This window comes from Dendroctonus ponderosae, unplaced genomic scaffold (genome assembly GCF_020466585.1).
Source record: "Dendroctonus ponderosae isolate FM_Combo_2020 unplaced genomic scaffold, Dpon_F_20191213v2 Dpon_F_20191213_4, whole genome shotgun sequence".
Lineage (NCBI taxonomy): Eukaryota > Metazoa > Arthropoda > Insecta > Coleoptera > Curculionidae > Dendroctonus > Dendroctonus ponderosae.
Window position 1 is genome coordinate 3728851 of NW_026018611.1, and position 19922 is coordinate 3748772.

A 19922-nucleotide genomic window follows, 5' to 3' on the forward strand; every position below is an offset into this window, starting at 1 on the left:
AAGACTGTACGCCAATATATATATTATCTACATTGATTTATATTTAGGCTAATTTTTCTAGTCCAGTCCATACATCTCTAAAGGTCTAAAAATTTACTAGTTTAGAGATTTATGGCCCAGCACAACTCTGGATGGATGGAAAATGTTTTCGTTTTGTTAATAATTTTCTTGGTTTATTCCATTTGATTGTAGATAACGTCTGTTCCTGTAAGTTGAGGCTGTAGTCCTAGAGTAAATTCGTTTAAAGTGCAAGAACAGCCTTAACATTAGAACTGTTTAGTTATCTGGTTTGTCCTAGTTTTTTCCTTATCATAGATAGCCTAATTAATACAGATTTGCGTTATTCATATTATAAGCTTTTGATATAGTGAATAATGTTTGATTTTCACTTCAATTTTTGCATTTCTCAAATAATAGTGTGTCCAACTTTTTGCTTATCATGTATACCTAAGGGTTATAATTCTTATATTTTGACTATAAAAATAGAAAGTAAAACATTTCAAAATGCATTTTTCATCCCTTTTTTTTCTGATAATTAGGAACAGAAACAACTTGGGAATTGGCAGGACCTCGAAATAACGCGAAAAACTACATTGTACAAAAATTTTATTATATCACTCTATAAATCTTATAAAAACAAAAGATATACTATGGGTTGCAATACTTTTACATAAGGTATTCTTCAATAAATTGCACTCCGGTTTATTAAAAGAATAAACCCGTTGAACTCACGTTCAACAAAATTAGTTTGTCGATATACCTTTGTTTAATATGTATACTATTCAAGTGATTTATTTTCAACAAAACGTATCAATTGTTCCAAAAAATCTAATCAATAGGCGAGCTCTACGGTCACATTATGTAAAAGTTGTTGTTCTAAGACCATGACATGAATAGATATAGAAGTCATTACAATTAACGAAACTGTATAAAAAAGTTCTGAACAGACTTAGAAGCGCGAAATTTTTTAAAGAGGTATAAAGTGTATCTATTAAAAGTGTTTCAATTATGCAATAAGCATAGTCTATAAGTGATTTTTTTTAAATAAAACTTTCATCCCAACTAAAAACAAGAAACATTCTACGTTAAAGTTAAATATCTTATTGATCTAAATTATTTATTTAAAAATCACAATAATATTTACATCTACATGGCGATTCATTTCTTCGGTGAAAAACGAATTACTGCCTACTTTGGTTGCTTGTTACGAATGATCAATTTTTGATATATTTAGAATACTGTATTTGCTAATATAATTTTAGATATATTACAATGCCAATTACCCAAAATTCATGCAAGTTTTATCCCAATTTTCCGACTAACTGGCTTTTGCAATTGCAATTTTTACAGTTGATCATTTTTCCTCATACGAAGCAAGTTCAGATTTTTTATTGAGAACTAATGTGCCACTGTCTCATGCATTACCAATAATAATTTTTTAGAATTTGGAAGAAAAACACGAGTTTTCGATCGCATTCGATTCGCATCAACAGCTCAACAAAATGAACGTTTCCAGCCAAATTTTCCCTAACTTTGGACGTGGATAAATTCTGATTGCTTTAAGCGATTTTGTTTCTGAGTGAAGCCTTATTTAGCCCCATTTGATTTTTGTTCGTCAATGTTCTGGCCAAAGTTAACCCCCTCAGGTAAATAAAATCAGGGTGGCAAATGAAAAAAAGGAAAATTGAGGAAAATTCAACGTGCTCCTAGTTGGACAAAAAAGTAATTTTCTGGCTCTCAACGTCAAACAATTATAGATAAAGCGAATAGATTGAAACGTCTCAAAAAAATCGACCTTTTCTCTCGAATCGATTTTCACAATCTTGAGCACATGTTGAAGTTAAAACTGGGTGGCACAAAAAGCGACTCAACTCACAATTGCCCCATAAATCTGCGATTCTTGCAACCTTTCAACTAAATTGAAGCTTACTTTCAAACATTTCGTATGCAAACAACTTCAACACGGGCCCCAAATTTTCTAAATCGGTCCAAGCAAAAAAATGTATTTTTTTCGCTTGAACCGATTTCGATATCAATGCAAGTCCAAAAAGTTAAATTTCTTGAAACCACTGTAAATAAACGAGATGGTCAAAAAATGTAAAACCTTTTTTAGAGCTATGCATACAGTCTAGCTGAATGCCGATGGTGTTGAAATAAAAAGAAACGTAATTTGGGAGCATGTGAAACTTTCACCAATTTTGCAGTTTCATTTTCCACCCTGTAGAAACTTCCATCTTCTATCTGAAACTCTAGTCTTTTGCAAAAACAGACACTAAGCGATAAATAATTGCACTAAATAACTATCAGCTATATCATCTATTTTGTTGAGCAGTTTATAATAAACATTATCGATTGGTACTTTCAGAGGTTTAGAACAGTGTGCCAGTTGCAAAAATCAATTTTCCGGGAAAACTGAGAGCGGAAACTCACAAATTCGGTTCGTTTGTCAATCCTAAGCCCCATGAGCTTTAATTAACCATTTGCTTCAGTAATAGTTTCGATTGGCTGGGCACACAAATATAGATAATACGTAAAAAGTAAGCTATTGCCTTTCAGAGTGAGGTCCTTAAGAAACTCGCGAGATTGTAAATGTTCTTATAAAACTATCAGCGTTATTTAAGATGCAAAAAACAGCATCGTGTAGTTAAATATTTTGAGGTAAATCAATTTGATTTTAGGCTCAAATCTACCGCTCGAAACTTTTACTTACTTTATATAAAAGGCAGCTAATAAAACACACTTTGTTATGGAGTGGAGAATCCACTTTCGCAACTAGCTAGACTCCAATTATGCCTACTATACAGGTTTTTGCCTAACGTCCACCAGCTTAATTTCACGCACCTGCAAGTCGTGCTTGCTTTTCGCAGCGAATTTGATCAGCGCTTGAGTTGAGATACTTAATGCTTGCCTGCAATCCAGTCTTATCAATTTCTCACATTTTGCCAGATGATCCAAACTGGCCTCTGTAACCAATTTTGCATGGCTCAAGTCCAAACTGGTCAAGTTTGTGACAGTGTTGGCTGGTTTTGTGCTCAGCTGAGCGATTCCTGCATCGGATATCCGCGGACACATACTGAGGCTTAAGTGCTGAATGTTAGGTAAGTACTGAATAACGTAGCGCATCGCTATGTCGGTAATATCAGTGCCTGAAAGCCTCAATGTTTTCAAGTTTCGGAAACGAATTTTGTCTCCTGCTAGCCCAGAACGTGAGTCGTTGTTTGTACCTGTTGAAAGAAACAAAAAAGGTGTTAATAGTTGGAAATCCCATCAGGTTACTTTACTAGTTGAGTGGTAATCTTAAGTACCTACTTACCTAAAATTTCTCTTAATGCCGAATCATTAAAATCGGAAATAAAGCTCAAATCCAGTACTTGCAGTACGGCGGAATGATTTGTTCGCAACGAAATGGCACTTTTCACATCTATGCTTTGCAGGTACAACTGCTTCAGATTGTTCAACCTCTGAATCAACCAAGGCAGCTGAAAGTGGTTTATTCTGCACCAATTCAGGCTCAGAATTTCAGGCTGTCGACGCACTGTGCCTTTCAGCATGTCGCTCGAGATCTTCTTGTGATCGAATTCCATCCGTTTCCATAAAGATGGGTCGATTGAATATGTAGCCCACGTTTTACATACTAATAAAATAGGATAAATTATACAGAAAGTGAAAAGACTATTCTAAGCAAAAGCAAAACACCTCAATTTACCACCTGTAAGTAACAGGTTTAAATGTTTTTTTCTAAATTGAACTTACCTAGTGCACAGTCGAGTAGTTCTTTGGGCGTTAAGTATTTGAAAATACTTATAATGACTCGCTTATCTAAAACTAAATTATTCGTAGGTACTATTGGGTTCAGCATCATCAGGGGCGCCGGTCTTACTACTACAATTGGTTTCTTTAGAACCTAAATTAGGGAAAAATGAAAGAAAAGTTAGAAAAAATCACCCACTTATGTTCAACCACAAATACCTTTGTACTATTACTTGCAATTTGGTGGGCAAGATGCATTCTAAACGCAGTCTTTCGGTGGCTATCATTGGATGAGGGAATAGGGACAGTCTTGGTTTCTATTTCAGAGTTATCACTCGATCTTCGCTTTTTTATTGGCAATAATTCCTAAAAAGCAAATGTGTCATTTTGTGAGTAGAACTTTTTAAGGCAAAAAGTGATTCTGAAAAAAAAATTCCGCAAGAATTAAACTCTTACCTGCAATTTAGTATCTTTTTGATCGTTTTCGCTGCCCGAATCCGAATGTTCCGGTTGCACTTTGTTCTCAAACGCACTGGAGGCGTCCGAACTGATGCTGATTCTTCTAAATGAAGCAAAATTACCATCTAATCAAAAAAATTACCAAACTGTCTACCTTATATCCGATGACTTTTGCCTGGCTCGAAAATGACGAGGTCGATAGTCCGTATTTTTGCCCAGTTTACAACACAAGGGACATTCCCAGGAATTGGGCAAGTCTTCGTTAATGTAACCGTTGAAGTCTTGACAAAGCCGCTGCACGCACTGAGGATGGGCGATTTCATAACACACCTGTAAAACCAAAATTTATTTAAAACCGTCCCTAATGAAGGCCACGAAGGGAATTTACCGAACATTCCATAAGTGTGCTGGCAGTATCACATCTTTGGGGTCCTTTCTGTAGGGGTGCCACCGGGGTTTGCATCCAACCGTCCAAGCCACATCTATTGCAAAAATGTACAAATTACTACCAGAATATCTACAAAACGTTTCTTGCAGTATTTACCTCGCACACGCAGCTGTAACTGGCAGCATCGGTTGCAAACACTGTCTCATATTGCAGGTTTGTTTGGCGCGACCAGGCCCTCCAAATTTCACCATATCCAAACAGAAAGTACATTCTCCGCAATCCGCTCTCTGGCAGGCCGAGCATTTTTTACATCTGCAAGGAAAATTAAACAATTCCATTTGAAAAAAAAGCCTTGGAAATGTGTACCTGGTTCGACGTCTCCGAGGGCCGCCTTTATCTCCAGACGCTGATCCAGGACTGGTTTTCGGTCCCTTGAAAGTGCCTGGAGGCTTAGGCGTTTTCACACAGTTTATATTGGAGTTGTTTTTGTAGAAGCTTTTCTTCTTATCATCATGGGGCACTAAGAACGCCAAAAAAAATAGTTAACATTCACAAAATTACACTTGCAATTATCTGCAACTTACGAGATAAGATAGGCCTGTTGGTGATTGCCATTTCTCTAATATCCTGCCGATGTAATCCAATCAAGGTTCGTACGTCTTGAATGAGCGCGATTGGATCTCTGATTAAATCCGGGAGATTTTTTCGGTTTGAAGGCAGCATATGAAGGTAGCGCACAATATCCTAAATTATTGGGAAGTAATGTTGGGCACAAAAAATTAACAAATTCAAACTCACTTTCAATCCATGTAGTTCGACTTGAGTCAAATGAATATGCGGCCGGTCTGGAGGTATGGGAGAGTCTTGGCCAGTAGTCAGATGAGAATTTCCTAAAAGGCAGTGAACGTAGCGCTCAAGCACATACCAGAGCATTTCCGTAAAAAATGGGTAGCGAAATTTCTGTGGAACCTACAAAAGCACAATGTCCAGTAAACTTATCACAATTAATAAGGCAACTGGGTACCTTAGTATTGTCTTCAACTTGAGCGATCCTCAGTTGTTTTTCTATGCCAAACGAGTGCAGAAAATTCCCACCAAATACTAAAGAATCCAAGGGAGTGTAAACAGCGTGGATCCATCCAGTGGGAATAAAAAACGTATTTCCCGCATGTAACACAATCCTATAACCACTCAGAATCAACAGTTATTCTTTGAAAAAACACCACAAAAATACCTTGCGCATTTGTCCACAGTATCACCAAAAAATATATCTGATTGCTTGCCAGAAAGACACCAGCGTTCATAGAGATCAATATTATGGTCAGTGGGGGGAATCAACCAAAACACTTTACAACCTGCAAATTAAAAAATCATACCGATTTATTTACTCTCATAATGTGGCTGTGGGTTTTTACCTTTTAAAATGTGGTACCAAACAGATGTTCCTCCAAAATCTACATGGAAATCTGTATAACACCCTTTAACGGACATTAAACAGTACTTTTGCACTTTAGGGTACTTCATATCCTCTAATAAATTCGTGGCTTCTGTTTGGCTCTCTTTCAAGTGCCGAGGCCATACGCAATCCACCCAATCTACTTGCCTGTGAACAATTAAAAATGCTTTATTTGACTTGGATACTAAGCTAAGAAAGTCAAAGAAAATTATCAAATTTATTAAAACACTTCTGATCTGTAAAACGAATATTTTAAATGTATTCTCACCTTACTACAGTCGGGCTCTGTACGTAATGTTCAAGCTTGGTATGTGAAAATTCTAACGATATAACATTGAGTAATTGGCCCTTGTTTTTATCTTCGTAATATTTTTGCCATTCCTTCATGCTCATTTCGCTGTTCTTTTGCGTACTCACGTCCATTACGTCCAGAACGCGTCTAGAACCGACACTAACCCGAACATCATTAATGGAGAAATTGGAAGAAGGAACCCTAATACCTGAAAAATCACCAAATCAGGTCAATACTACAATTAGCATTTTGTATTTTACTTATATCTGTTTTTTTGGGTTTGGCCACTTTCAGTTACGAAAAGCTGAGCGATGCCACGATTTATTATGTGTATTAAAAATGCATTTATTAGAAGCATTTGCCAATAATCAATTGAACCTGCTAAATGCCACTTTTTACAGAGCAATTTTCATACAAACATTTGATTTAATAAAAATATATAATAATAAATTATAAGGGACATGAAGGAAAAATGAACAGAAGAATGATAGGAAAGATAAACAAAACATAATAAAACAAAGTCAATACATAGACCTAAAAACAAATCCAGAATGTTACAGAAATACTGTAACTGTCAACTGTACACATTGCTAAAATTATTTTTAGCGCAATTTGACTAGGTTCTGTTATTCTTAATTGTTCATTTTTCAAATTCAATTAATATTAGGTTTCATTTAAAAATCGGGTTTTCTATAATAAAGTATTCATTACGTAAATTGTTTCGAATACAAGTGCCTTGACAATTTGGTGAATGCGCCTTTAAGGCGAGAATGACAATTCCTATTGTTGAATTGGAATCGCATGAACAAGGCGGGGAAGAAACCATTGAAAAACGATCAAAACCTTCCCAAGTCCTGTTGCTTTTGGCGAATGTTGCGAAAACAGGCGCAATAAATTGAACGCTTTTTTCAAAGAAACCGCTTTAGATTATCGGTTTTTAAGCTCCTTATCAAGGCATGTTATCAATACGTAATATTCTTTTGGGACTGCAATTATACGATTTATGCTCAGTTTAATGGCTTAACAGCAATATGGTGGTATAAAACGAGTCAACACAAAACGGTTTCGGTATCCACAACTACATTTGAGTGATTTAACTATTTATTTCCCATTTAACAATTTATTTAAACATTGGGCTTCCTGATTTTTTTGAAGTTTTGACAAAAAACAATAAATTGTCGCTAAATAACAAAAAAACATAAAACCGAGAAAAATGTTCATCGCGAAGAACTGTTGCATAAAACAGCAAATAAATCTCAGTTGTGTAAAATCGGCGCAGAAATTCCGCGTCTACAGTCTGCAGACAAGCTGTAGCAGCGGAAAATAAGCGGCAACAGTGCTCTACGCGCTACATTTCGGGTGAAAACAAAAACCGGAAGAGCGCAACGAGCGCGCATTTGCGGTTCGGGTGTGTTACGTGTCGGTCTTCCTCTCGTTTCTCATGACCGAACTCGTTCCTCCACGCTTCATTATTCCTTTAATCGATACAGTTTATTTGAGATTTTTAACTTGCAGAAATTAGAACATCGGCGAAGATTTTCCCGAAGGTTTAAGAGCAGGAATTTCGCACTCTACACGATAGTTTTTAAGGAAAAGAATAATTTTGCAGGAAACTGATGCCGATTTTTGTCTGAGTAACTTTTCAAAGAATCAAAAGCAGAACTTGGTTTAAAAAGCAAGAATATAAAACTACGTAAAAATGAAATTATCTCCCCTCAAACCAATCTCCGCCAGAAAAATATGATCAAGCAAACCAAAAGCCAGAACAAGAACGAAAATAAGAATTTCCAGTTGAAGGAGCGTGTTAACTGTAAATCCCTCCTCTCTCCATGAGATCGCGGCATCAACTCAATCTCCATTAGTTGCTACAGTTTAACTGGGTTAATTTTGATGGCATTAAAAGCTTGTTGAAGCTTTAAATAGCTACGTTCTGTCTACGCAACAAGTACACACACCAGAACAACTGAAAGTAGCGTTTTGAAATAGCAAAAAATTGGTAAGAATGAGCTCGAAAGTTAAGTTGCTCCAATGTACTTACCTAGACCAGTCTTGTCTTTGAACAGCAATGGAGTGTTGAAACCATGTTTCTGAAAGTAGGCGACATTTAGTTCTTCGCCTCTCATTTCCTTGACCATTCCATGCGACTCGAAAATTGGAGCATCCAATTTTTCCTGCAAATTGAACGTTCTGCTGCTCTCAATATCATCTTCGTCGCCCAATGCCCAGTCGTCCGAGTACAGTTTTCTTTGCTTCCTCTCACGCTAAACGCATAAAACAGTTTTTTTATGATAATTAAAATGAAACAGTTTAACAAATGTTGCAATTGAACTGAACCTGCCTGGAGGAAAATATCAACAAGTTGTTTTGAGCAGCTGGCCCGCTCCTCATAGTCGAAGTTTTGAGGTAGGTAATGAATTGTATACGATTTCTCCGCGAATAACCGCCGCGATTTATCCAGCTAACTCACCGATAATCAATAAGTATCATGTAATGTTTAAAAAAAAATATGCTAAGGTAAAACGCCATCGATATTTCAAGGCAAAACTCAATAGAATCACGAGAGGTTCGGTGAAGCAAGAGGTCGAAATCAGTGAGGGTTTTTGGTTTTTGTATGTATTTATATAATGATGTGATCTATTATTTCATTAGGTTTTTTTGTTGGCACGTTGCACGGGTAATGAAAATTTGGATTATTTTTCTTCAAAACAAACAATTTGAGACTAACAATATAAAGAAAAAAAAGTTTTTATAACTTCGTAAGTCTACAAATAGTTTTTACAGCAATTTGAGCTGACATCTAGAAAACTAGTGCGAAAATCATTTGAAGATCTGCTGCGAGGGCAAAATGTTCAGCTCAAATGGGCAGCAAAGCGATAAAAAATAACTAAATTTAAAATTAAATGATTTTTTAACATACAACATTTAAATAATAAATATTTAGTTAAAATGTTATCAAGCTGAAGACCCAAAAAGAGCAAACAAGATTAGATTAGACTGTTTAATCATTAAAACGATTAAAACATGTACCAACTTTTAGTTAAAGGTAAAAAATCTAATGATAAATTTTTTAAAATAAAGTAACAATATCAAAATCAACAAGGATAAATGTGATAAAAATGTGATCGAAAATATGAACATAATGCTCGGATTATCAATATCGAGCTAATACAGGGTGATTGAAAATTCAGTTCATGCATTTTAGAACGGTGTTTTACGATAAAAAATAAGCAAAAAATCTTGAGATTAACAAAGATCCGCAAACGCTTCGTTTTCAAAATACAGGGTGTCAAAGTTTGATATTGCATTGTCGAAATCATACACAAATTACGATGTTTTTCTGATACCGTTGCAAATAACGCAAAAACGGTAACAGGCACAAAAAATGCAAGAGACAAAAAAGTTTCTAAATTGAACAAATAATTTGAAAAAAGTCTGTCGTCCGATTCAGTGGCGCAGATAATAAAAATTTCGGGTGGTAAAAGCATTCATGCTCCTTTCTTATGCTTAATAATGTAGTTGTGTTTCAAAATTGAATCAAACATGCGAATATCTCAAAAAGCTATAAAGAAAATACTTTTTAACATTTCAAACTTTGGCATCCAGTATTTATGAAACGATTATGAACGATGCGTGTACGGACCTTTGCTTATATGACTTTTTTCTTATTTTTGAAGGTAAATCACGGTCCTAAAACTAATGCACTTCACTTTTTCAAGCACCCTGTATATGAACAATAAATGAAGAAATTACATTTATTTCTTCAACTAATTAAATTGGACTTAATTTTATGATATTATCATTAAATGTGTCTGTTTTTGGAATTATAACACCAATGGAATAGAAAAAATCAATCAGTAACAATGAATTTTAAGAACTAGAAATTAATTTTAAGAAAATGGTTGAAACCTGTTGATTTCGATTTCACGGTTGCACAGTGGCACACTCGTTTAAAATAGCCGCAAAGTTTCCAAATTAACAGATTTCCATCAGGGAATAGGATGTGAAAGTTTATCGTCTAATGGAAACCCTACTTTATTGTTCTAAAGAAATATGAACTGTTCTTTGGTTAAGAGGAGAAGCAAGAATTGGCTGATCCATAAACTGTTTGGATCTTTTTGTGAACTGTACACGGTGAACCAAACAGCATATTAATTTAGTATTAACTACAGACTTATGGATGTCGGATTATCAAAGTGGCTCTGCCAACAAATTTATAAAGTGTGGAGTTTCTTTTCTTTTAGTAGGAGTATTATTTTACTAATAAAAGAATAAAGTCGCATTATTTATGTTAGCGATGTTGTTGAGTGGAATTTTGCCCCTTACTTCTTGCTACTGGAAATTTGGGAAAATTCTAAGTACATTTTGAAATGTGATTGGGTTCTACACGAAAACTCACCATTAGTTCAATGCCTTAATATAAGTCGTTCCGAGAAAAAAATATTTTTACGACAAAAAACCTGAATCAGTGAGACACGCAAAATTGCAGCTTAACGCTAATATTGCGGCTATAAATATTTAAAAAATGTGTGTAAAATATAGAAAAAACATTTAAAAACTGTATTAGGTACGAATAAACCGGTGATGAAATTGAATTAGTTTGAGCTACCCTCTATAAAATTTGTTTGTATTTTTAAAACCGTTACGCAAATAAGCTCATCGATATTCATACATATGCAGTTAAATTAAATTTATTCCACTGTATAATTAGATGCACTTTTATTGTTGTTTTCGATTTCTCACTTTAAAAGCCAAAAAACTCATCAAAAAAGCCAAGCAACCAAAAATATATACATTTTTAAGACTCTGTATTTGTCGCAAAGTTAGTAAATATACAGAGTGGTCCTAATTTCAATATTTTTTTCCTGTTTTTGCTTTCGAGATACAGGGTGTCTAAAATATAATTTCTTTTTGCAAATATCTTGTTGAATCGTTTGAACTTTAGGACGTTTAAATTAAGGCTACTGTTTCACACCTCACTCGAATTAATTGAACAGTGGTTGAAATCGTATGGAAATCGTTACCAAAATGTTCGTTTTTGCTCATAAAAAGCCATTTTAATTAATTCGAGTAGAATACAAAAAATTCGCCTAATACTGCTAATCTATGTACAAACGATTGCTAACAAATTGATAAAAAGAAACGTTTTTGTATCTTGAAGCGAAAGATGGGAGAGGAAAGTGTTTATTTTTTCAAACAAAATCCAATCAAAAACACTAAAAATACATTGTATAACTTTTTAAATTTGTATAACGTATAACTCTTATTTTAATTTTACATTTTTTCTTGTTGTTTCCTATCATTTGCGCTGTTAGCAAACATAGTGTTTAACACAGCAAGGCAAAGTTTGTTCGATATTAAAAATCACACGTTTTGTTTAGCTTTTAAATAGAATACCATGTGTTTTCTAGTGGGAGGCAAACGCGCAAGTAATTCTTTATATGAAAGTATAACGCGATAATATACCTATTTTTAGTCGATCTCGAGTTACATCCAAAAAACCAAAATAATACAACTAAGGGCCGAGTAGTAGCATGTTCTATGCGGGATGTTTTGCCTTACATTGTCGATGTTCTTCACTAAAGGAATGCGAAATTATCGGAACTGAAGTGTACGCACTGGATGTAATGAATTAACAAACAGTGTGTAATTTATTGTCGAAATTAGGCCAGAATCTATTTAAACAAGAAATTACACACTTTAACACACGATTTGCTCATTCATTTAATTCATTAAATCAAAAGATTTTGAATGTTTTGTTTATTCTACTAAACTGGCTCCAAACTGTTTCAAAATCAAAATCAAAAACTGTTTTAAACAAAAATCGAAGCGATATCGGATTTCAATAACACTATTTTGTTGCTTAGTTTTTTATTTATCTTCCTTTAAATTCCTGCAGTTTGCTTTCATCTGACAAGGACAAGATTTCTTCTGCTTATCTTTATCCAAAGCGTGTCCAAAATAAGGAGAACAACCAATTGTGAAGAAAATTCATTTGAAATTGAGCTTAAAATGTTTATAAAAAAATTAAAATCCTCAAAGCAGGGGCGTAACTCATTAGGCTCCAAAGGCAAACTTGCCGATTCTTCGCATTTTGTATTCAAAAGCAAAAGTGCATTCTGTTCTTAATATTGATTTGCAAGTCTATTTAGATGATTTTGAGTAAAGCTAGGCGTCCAAGATCAATAATAGTAACCAGGCCTGAACTTTCAATAGTAGCAAATCTTCTGAAGCGCCATGCATTCAAAAATAATCCTTTCGACGTCAAAAACATACTTTTCGCGTTCTCGGTTCATCACAAGTACACTACACCCGGCATATATCAGACAGCCTAAAATCAATAAAAGCTGAGGATTTACATTGGCATTTAACTATTTCTTCACTAATCCCGGCCCGAAATTTTACACATCTAGCTGAGAAATGGTTGCAGGAAGAAGCCCGCCTGACTTTTTCAATTTTTTTTCTAAAACGTACCATGCGAGAAATGTAGCCCTGGCGATCTGGAAGGCGGGCAAGCTTGCGTTCTCTATGCGCCATATTGAACTACTGAAACTGAAGCTGCGTTTGAAAACTGAAAGCTCGCAGCAAAATCGGTTTAGGAAAACTGGGTAGCGCGTTTCAGAAATGCGCTGACAATTACAATTTCCGGATTCTCTCCGGGAAATTTTCGACTTAAATAATATTTAAAAAATCGCGAAAATATTGACAAAAGCCTTAAAAAGATATTTGCTAATCACTAGAGCCAGCAATATTTAAGCGGTTTCCCTATAGATGGATGAATGAGCATGTAAAAAATGAATTAATTTCTTTCTCTCAAACGAAGCAAATATTTTAACTCTGCTGAGAATAGCTAATAAGCTCGAAACCCTCTCGAGGTTCAAAGAAGCGTTTAGCGAAAGTTTGCTGGTTTTACAAAACTTTTGAAAAATCGCCATTAAAAATTAGTTGACACTGTTTCTTGTAAACTGTACATTTTTAGCCTTGTTTGTTCCAAATTTTGCATTGGAAATTTTCCATTATTCCTCTCGAGCTTTTTCCTTTTATCTAATCCAGATGTCTACCACTATTTTAGCAAATCAGTAAATTTTCAACCACAAATCAGGCAAAAAAATGTGTCTGTTCAAACAGTACATGGGAAAAATCGCTCATTCATAGCGAAAAATTGCACATGTAAAATAGGAGCGATTAGAGCCCACTTAGAAATTAGTAATTGCTGTGGTAATATTCACATTTCGTCATTATTATTATATAAATACAACGCACTTTATAAGGACGAACACATAAATAATGCATTAATTGCCTATTGTTTTCCATTAGTCATACCCGAAACGGGCAAATGCATGCAACTTTCGAAAAACTGCGTTATTTTCTAAACAGATCCCCGAAAACGAGAGTTGTTTGATTAAATAAGGAAATATACAGGGATTTTTTTAAATGTGGCTAATATGTTAATTGATCGCATAGAAATTTAAAAAATACTTTGAGAATTTAAGAGTCCAAATCTGCCAGTTGGTTAATTTCTTCATAAAATCCTCAAGGGTTTTGTAACAACTTGAAGAAGATATTCAGATACGTTTACTGTTTTTTCCATAGCAATATTTCTCATCCATTTTATTTCCCTCGATAAAAAAATGTATTTGAGACTAAAATGTGTCATGTGTGAGTTTTCAAATTAAGTCCCGTAAATCGCGATTTCCGAGCGAATCTGGAGCATTTTCCCAAAACCACATCCATAAAGCTCAGCGGCTTGTATAAGCGCAGCCGCGGGATTCAGAAACCGAGCTTACTATGCCACTGACAGGCCGGAACAAAACGATAGCTGAGCGCTGAGCTCATACATTTCCGCGCCTAAATCACAAGCCTTTTCCCGGTTCTAAGCCTTAATTAGATGATTAGCATTTAAATAAAAATAACGCCCAGAAATTTACAAACTGCACAAATTTATAGAAAAATAATGTTCTCTACTGCAAACAATAAACATTGTTAAAATGGTTACAGATTTTTCCGGAAGCTCCAATAGATCACATTCAATAGGAGTTGCAGATGGCCAAAGGCGCATTTTGTGCGTAAAACTTTCCTGTGTTAGAATAAAAAGTGAGAAAATATCGCTGATATAAAACTACATTTAAATTAACGAGTACAATCACATTTAAAAAAAGTGCAATAATCGAATAAAAGTGAGAACATCGAACAGCTCAACGCAATTGTATAACACTATAACCCAATATTGTTTATGGGTTTTTTAGCGCTTTTTTTTCAGATACTACTACTTTCACTGTTATATCAAATGGTGTAAACTTGTGGAAAAAGCATCGTAAAGCATTTTACTGTCGTTCTTATAAAGTAAACATTGAAAATCAACAAACAATGTTTTTATAAATTAATTGTGTCTATACAGGATGTTTTATAGCGAATGCCAAATCCTTCGGGCGGTGACCCGGAAATAGTTGATTTTATCGAGAAAGATTATATAAGATCCTTCTTGGGATTTATTATAGAATGCCTGACAAAATAACCCTCTTGAAGGGAAAAATGTAGATTGTGTATTTCTATAAAATTTCCCGACAAACAAACACATGGTCGGATACCTCAAAAAAGATTCCTTTTTTATTATCTACAAACATTTTTTGGGCTTTAAATTAAAAATTTTAGAAGTACCTAGTTGAAAATTCCGATTTAACTATTGAAAATTTTCAGAAGCAGTTAAAAATCGCGATGTAACTATTGAGGAATAGTTACATTAAAATAGGAATAGAACAGAAAGTTTCTAAATGAACCGCGTTAACTTGTTTTTTTCTACGTCTTTACGAAGAAATATTCAAAGCTGAGCTAAATAAATGAAAACGCGTAATTTTCGGTTGTTTTTTCGAAAAAGAAAATATGCCAAAAAATAATTTTGATGGCGGTAACACTTTCACCAATAAAACGAAAGGCAAAAAAACTTGCAAATACGTTAGTTTTTCTAATGTGGAAAGATTCGTTATTATTAAAAACGTTTCGGTTGACAAGAATCACCAACCATCTTAACTGTACTGTACAAGATAACCAGGTCTATATTTGCAGTACGATTAGAAGAGTTTTATTTTATTTCACTTCAATTACTTTTTCATTCCTGTTGTGGACTATGCCTCAAAAACATCTAAATGAATAGATAAAATTAATAAAAATAAAAACAACTTTGGTCATTATTGGGAAAACATTTTCAGAAGCAGAAAATAACGCTTCAATTGCTGAGAAGCTCGCTTTTTATCTACTTTTCTTCAATCAATCTTTATTACATTTTCAATAGTAGGATTTTCCCAGTGACCTTCTATGAACAATTTAGGACCATAATGTAATTATCTTTTGAATTGGTTTAATTACTTGTACACATCCTTCTCAAAAAACGTAATTTTAATAATGTTGTATAACTAGGGTTGAAATAGATAGCTAAGTTTTGCTAGTCTAGAAAACCACTGAAAGCACAAGGAAAAATTCGTAGTATGTAGGTACCGTCGCTCTAGGTTTGACATAATGTTTATTTTAAACATTGATTTTTATAAACATTCGCTGTTCACAAAGCTTCTGCAAGCTCTTCCTGTATATTATATTTTTCTTTTGCCAACAGAAAAAATCAGGTGTTACTGGCGGCTCTAACGAACGAAAATATCACATTTTCGAATCTTAGTTAAAGTCAAAGAAGTATAAAGCAATGAATGTTGCACTGCAGAAATAATCAATCAATTTTTCAGAAAAATCTTCTATTAGACAATATTTTGTATAATTATAATTATAAACAATTATAAAAAGCCAAATATCTGAAAACCGGGGATATTTATCGAACTTTCACGCAACATCCATTTCTTTCTTCTGTTTTCGTCATAATTTAACTGCAGATTGGCCACCACGATTTAACGCTCACAACGTTAACAGTTAAATCATTTTCCCAAATTAATCGTTTACATTCCGCAAATTTAACTTCAAATCATGTAAATAGGTACGATGTTGTTGACTGCTCTCGTAAAAAGGGAATTGGTATTTAACAGAAAAAAATTTAAAAAATTCTTGAGATAGTTGAAGTAACTAACCCAAACTGCACAAAACTAACCCAAATATAGATTTGAAAATAATCAGTTATTCAATAGTACACAAAACTAACAAAAAGTAATCGACATTAACCCAAATACCTTCAAAAGGTTTTTAATAAATAATCAAGCATAAACAAAATATAGATTTGGCAAATACGCGATGTTTTTCGAACTGTGTCACCGTGACAGCGATTTGACAGACAGAGTGGACGTCATAGCGTAGCTTGTTATCATATGGAAAAATACTGACTTTAACTGAGTAAAAAGTGGTAAAATATAGATTTCTACAAGAAACGCCGCTAAGAAAAGTTGTTGGTTAAATGACTTTCTATAAGGTGAGCATGTGGTTAGCTGCAAACGCGAGAACCTGATAAAAAAACCTGAGAAAATAACCAGCAATCAAATCTTAAAAATTGTTTGCTCAAGGGATCCTTAAAGGGCAACCTCTGAGAATGATTTCTTTGCAATTTTGCAATATTTTCTAAGCGGTTAGCTTAAAATTGTGACAGTGAATCCTAACGAGAAGAACTAAAAAGGTCCCGTTTTCACTAACAAATATTTGCAATTGTTTAAATTAATTCCAATACTTAAGAAATGGCACCAACAAGAAAGTTAGGGGAATATTTACATAAGAAACCGCCTACATGTGACGCCCATGACAAAAATCTGCAATTAATCGCACAAAATACGTTTCGGATGTCCGCTTATTGCAGAATACTGAACAATTTTAGCTCATCCTGACTAGGAAATATTGCGACAAAGAAGTCGTCTTCAAGGTTCTCCCTTCCAGAGTTTGCAGCTCCCTTAATTTCCCATGTTTATAGGGAGGTTTGAATCACCTGCCAAACTTTTCTCTCACACTGTATATGTTACTTATTGATGGCAGTTGCTTTGGCATGAATACCTTGACATGCAAATGACATTTTCGAAACTAAAAAAAATATTTTCATTGAGGCAAAAACTGCGGCTCAGACTCACTCTAGATTGCGAACTGAAATATATAGGATAATTTTTTAACGATAATAAACAGCACCGTTTAGATAAGAAAGTGTTGATAAGCGAACTTGATGGTAAAACAAAAAATACCGAAAGGAGTGCAGGTAGTACAGGTGAGCAGCACCAATAAGAGTTAATGTCGACGACTTAAAAACAGTATGGAAAGTACTGAACCGCGTAGCGTTCGTCACTTGCTTATTAAAACCTACATCGATCGAGAATAAAACTTACAGGCCAGTTATCGGAGTTGAGAAAAAGTGCAATTAATTAAGCTAATAAATGAGAGAAAAAAATCGTCGATTTGTGCGTCGAAATCGCAGTCAACTAACAAAGACCCAGTAAATATAAAAACGATAAAACTGTAGTAACACGAAAAGGCATGGCGACCATGAGTTTTACGTGAGAAGTTTAAGTCATGGCATGGCCGATTGTCGGCACGTGCATGCGGCTTTTACTTGGATAAAACGGTACTTACCAACTGTCTAGCGGTTTTGGCCTTTCCAGACGACGAGTTTTGCGACATTTTTCCGCACAACGACGTAAATTTCGATAAATTTTGCGACCTCCGAACAATCCACGTCTACACTCTCCTCGTGAGGAAGTGGGACTAAAATTGACAAATATCAGTTAGCTGAACGTCGACGATGTTCTGATTTTCCGTCTATCTCTGACTTGCACTGGTGCCGATAGTTTATTCTCGTCTGTCGTGACCGGGATTGGTGCGAAGTGAGTTGACCAATTACTTGTGATCATTTACAGCGACGCCAGATTTTGCTAGCAAGAACTACAATTTGGACTTTGGTGCATTACAATATACAAGGTGTTTTGTAATAATATTCCAATAGTGAAAAAGGTTAGTCCTGGTTCCTGGTGCCGACTTTAAAAATCCATATTGTTTGATCTATTTAACTTTTTAATGCTAAAGTTTTAAGGAAAAAAAATCGATATTTTTTGCAAACATAGGGAAACGTACCTTATTTTACTTTTTTTAAATATTCACTCCTTTTTGAACGAATTTGGTTTATTGAATTTATTAGACACTGGTACGGTTTTTGCTCAAAAAAATCAAATTTGGTCATTTGCACGATGTGAAGAAACGCGGATTGAAATAATTTTTAGTAGGAAAAGAAGCAGTTTTTGTCACTAGTGTCCATCAGCACATTTTTCGTTTAAAATTATCTACAAAATAACTTTATTTTCGTTAATGCTCTAGCGAGATGCACAGGAGTGAATTTTATTTTTTTATGTAAGAACCGCGCCACGAACAAAAACAATTAAAACACCAGATTTACTAAATAATTTTTACCTCAAGAAAAAGAAGTGGCGTAGCAATCTGTTCAGTGATTGATTGAAATCCCCGCACCAACGCCACTGGAAAAGCAAAAAATTCCGTTTAATGCATAGAAAACGTGTATTCGGTTTTTACTAACTTCACGAAAAAAACAGTTAAGGCAGTAACAACTCGTAGTTGAACCGGCCAACGTTACTGAATAATTCTGATTTAAAAAATGTGTATTTTAATTTCCTAGAAAACGAGTATATTTTTTTAAAAAATGAGTACGCCACTGGATTGCTCTAATAAAAGTGCGTTAAAAACATGTTGAAATTTCAAAACATTGTTGAACCTGAATCCTGAATCCCAGTTTTGAGTTTCACTTTGTTGCTTCCCACCAGTGTCGTGCTCGTCACAACACTGGTTTTCATCCCAATAGTGTCTAATGTGCGTGTTGCGAGTCCTTTGGGTACGACACTGGTAGGAGTTGAAGAAAACTTTGATTTCTGTCTTGAGTTTTTTTTTTCTTTTCCGTCATCAAAGTTGCAATTTAAGAACTCGGCACAATATGCACTCTAAACGCTGTTCGTTTGTGCTGAGTTCTTAAGTTGCGCCTTTGATAACAGAAAACAAAGAGAAACTCAAGACAGAAATCAAAGTTTTCCTTAATTCCTACTAGTGTCGTACCCGAAGGACTCGCCACAACACGCACATGACGAACAGGTTTAAGAATGTTTTCAAATTTCAACCATATTGAAAAATGTCCATAACTTTTTTCTTCTGCAGATTATAGAAACACGTTTTTAATGCACTTTTATTACAGCAATCCAGTGGCGTGCTCAATTTTTTTAAAACACTCGTTTTCTAGGAATTTAAATTAAACATTTTTAAAATCAGAATCAATCAGTAACGCCGGCCTGTTCAACTACGTGTTGTTACTGTCTCAACTGTTTTTTTTGTGAAAAGTTAGTAAAAACCAAATACACGTTTTCTATGCATTAAACATAATTTTTTGCTCTGCAAAACAGTTATCTGCTTTTTCCAGTGGCGTTCGTGTGGGGATTCCCATCAATCACTTTGAAAAGATTGCTTCGCCACTTCTTTCCCTTAAAGTAAAAATTATTTAGTAAATCTAGCGCTTTGATTGTTTTTGTGGGACATAAAATCAAAGTTGTCTTACAACTTTCACACAAAGTTAACACACAAAGCTTAAGGCAACGGTTTGGTATGACACAATAGTGCGA

General features: G+C 34.5%; 1 protein-coding gene across 3 annotated transcripts; it reads right to left on the bottom strand.

Annotated features, from left to right (window-relative positions):
* Nucleotides 1–589: 589 nt before the first annotated feature.
* On the bottom strand, nucleotides 590–18082 carry LOC109546828 (jmjC domain-containing histone demethylation protein 1). Of its 3 annotated transcripts, none has more exons than XM_019917961.2 (17): nucleotides 17881–18082; nucleotides 8384–8606; nucleotides 6322–6553; nucleotides 6013–6200; nucleotides 5832–5952; nucleotides 5622–5778; nucleotides 5396–5566; nucleotides 5182–5341; nucleotides 4964–5117; nucleotides 4754–4909; nucleotides 4598–4691; nucleotides 4364–4539; nucleotides 4207–4312; nucleotides 3970–4116; nucleotides 3754–3904; nucleotides 3314–3634; nucleotides 590–3224 (listed from the first exon to the last, which is right to left on the bottom strand). In XM_019917961.2, the coding sequence occupies exons 1-17, from the start codon at nucleotides 17926–17928 to the stop codon at nucleotides 2797–2799; spliced, it is 3033 nt and encodes a 1010-aa protein (XP_019773520.1). In that variant the 5' UTR covers nucleotides 17929–18082; the 3' UTR covers nucleotides 590–2796. The 3 variants fall into 3 exon arrangements, with proteins under 3 accessions (XP_019773520.1, XP_019773519.1, XP_019773518.1); XM_019917960.2 differs by lacking the exon at nucleotides 17881–18082 and adding an exon at nucleotides 12817–12894 and having other exon boundaries at nucleotides 4207–4309; XM_019917959.2 differs by lacking the exon at nucleotides 17881–18082 and adding an exon at nucleotides 12817–12894.
* Between the last annotated feature and the right edge of the window lie 1840 nt (nucleotides 18083–19922).

Bases quoted from the DNA above. Each gene is read 5' to 3' on its own strand.
- LOC109546828 (XM_019917959.2), bottom strand. From the start codon at position 12,879: ATGGCGCATAGAGAACGCAAGCTTGCCCGCCTTCCAGATCGCCAGGGC. The intron at 5,118-5,181 runs GTAAGTTGCAGA...TGGCGTTCTTAG, and splicing joins CAACAGGCCTATCTTATCTC to TGCCCCATGATGATAAGAAG. The intron at 4,313-4,363 runs GTAGACAGTTTG...TGCTTCATTTAG, and splicing joins CAAAAGTCATCGGATATAAG to AAGAATCAGCATCAGTTCGG.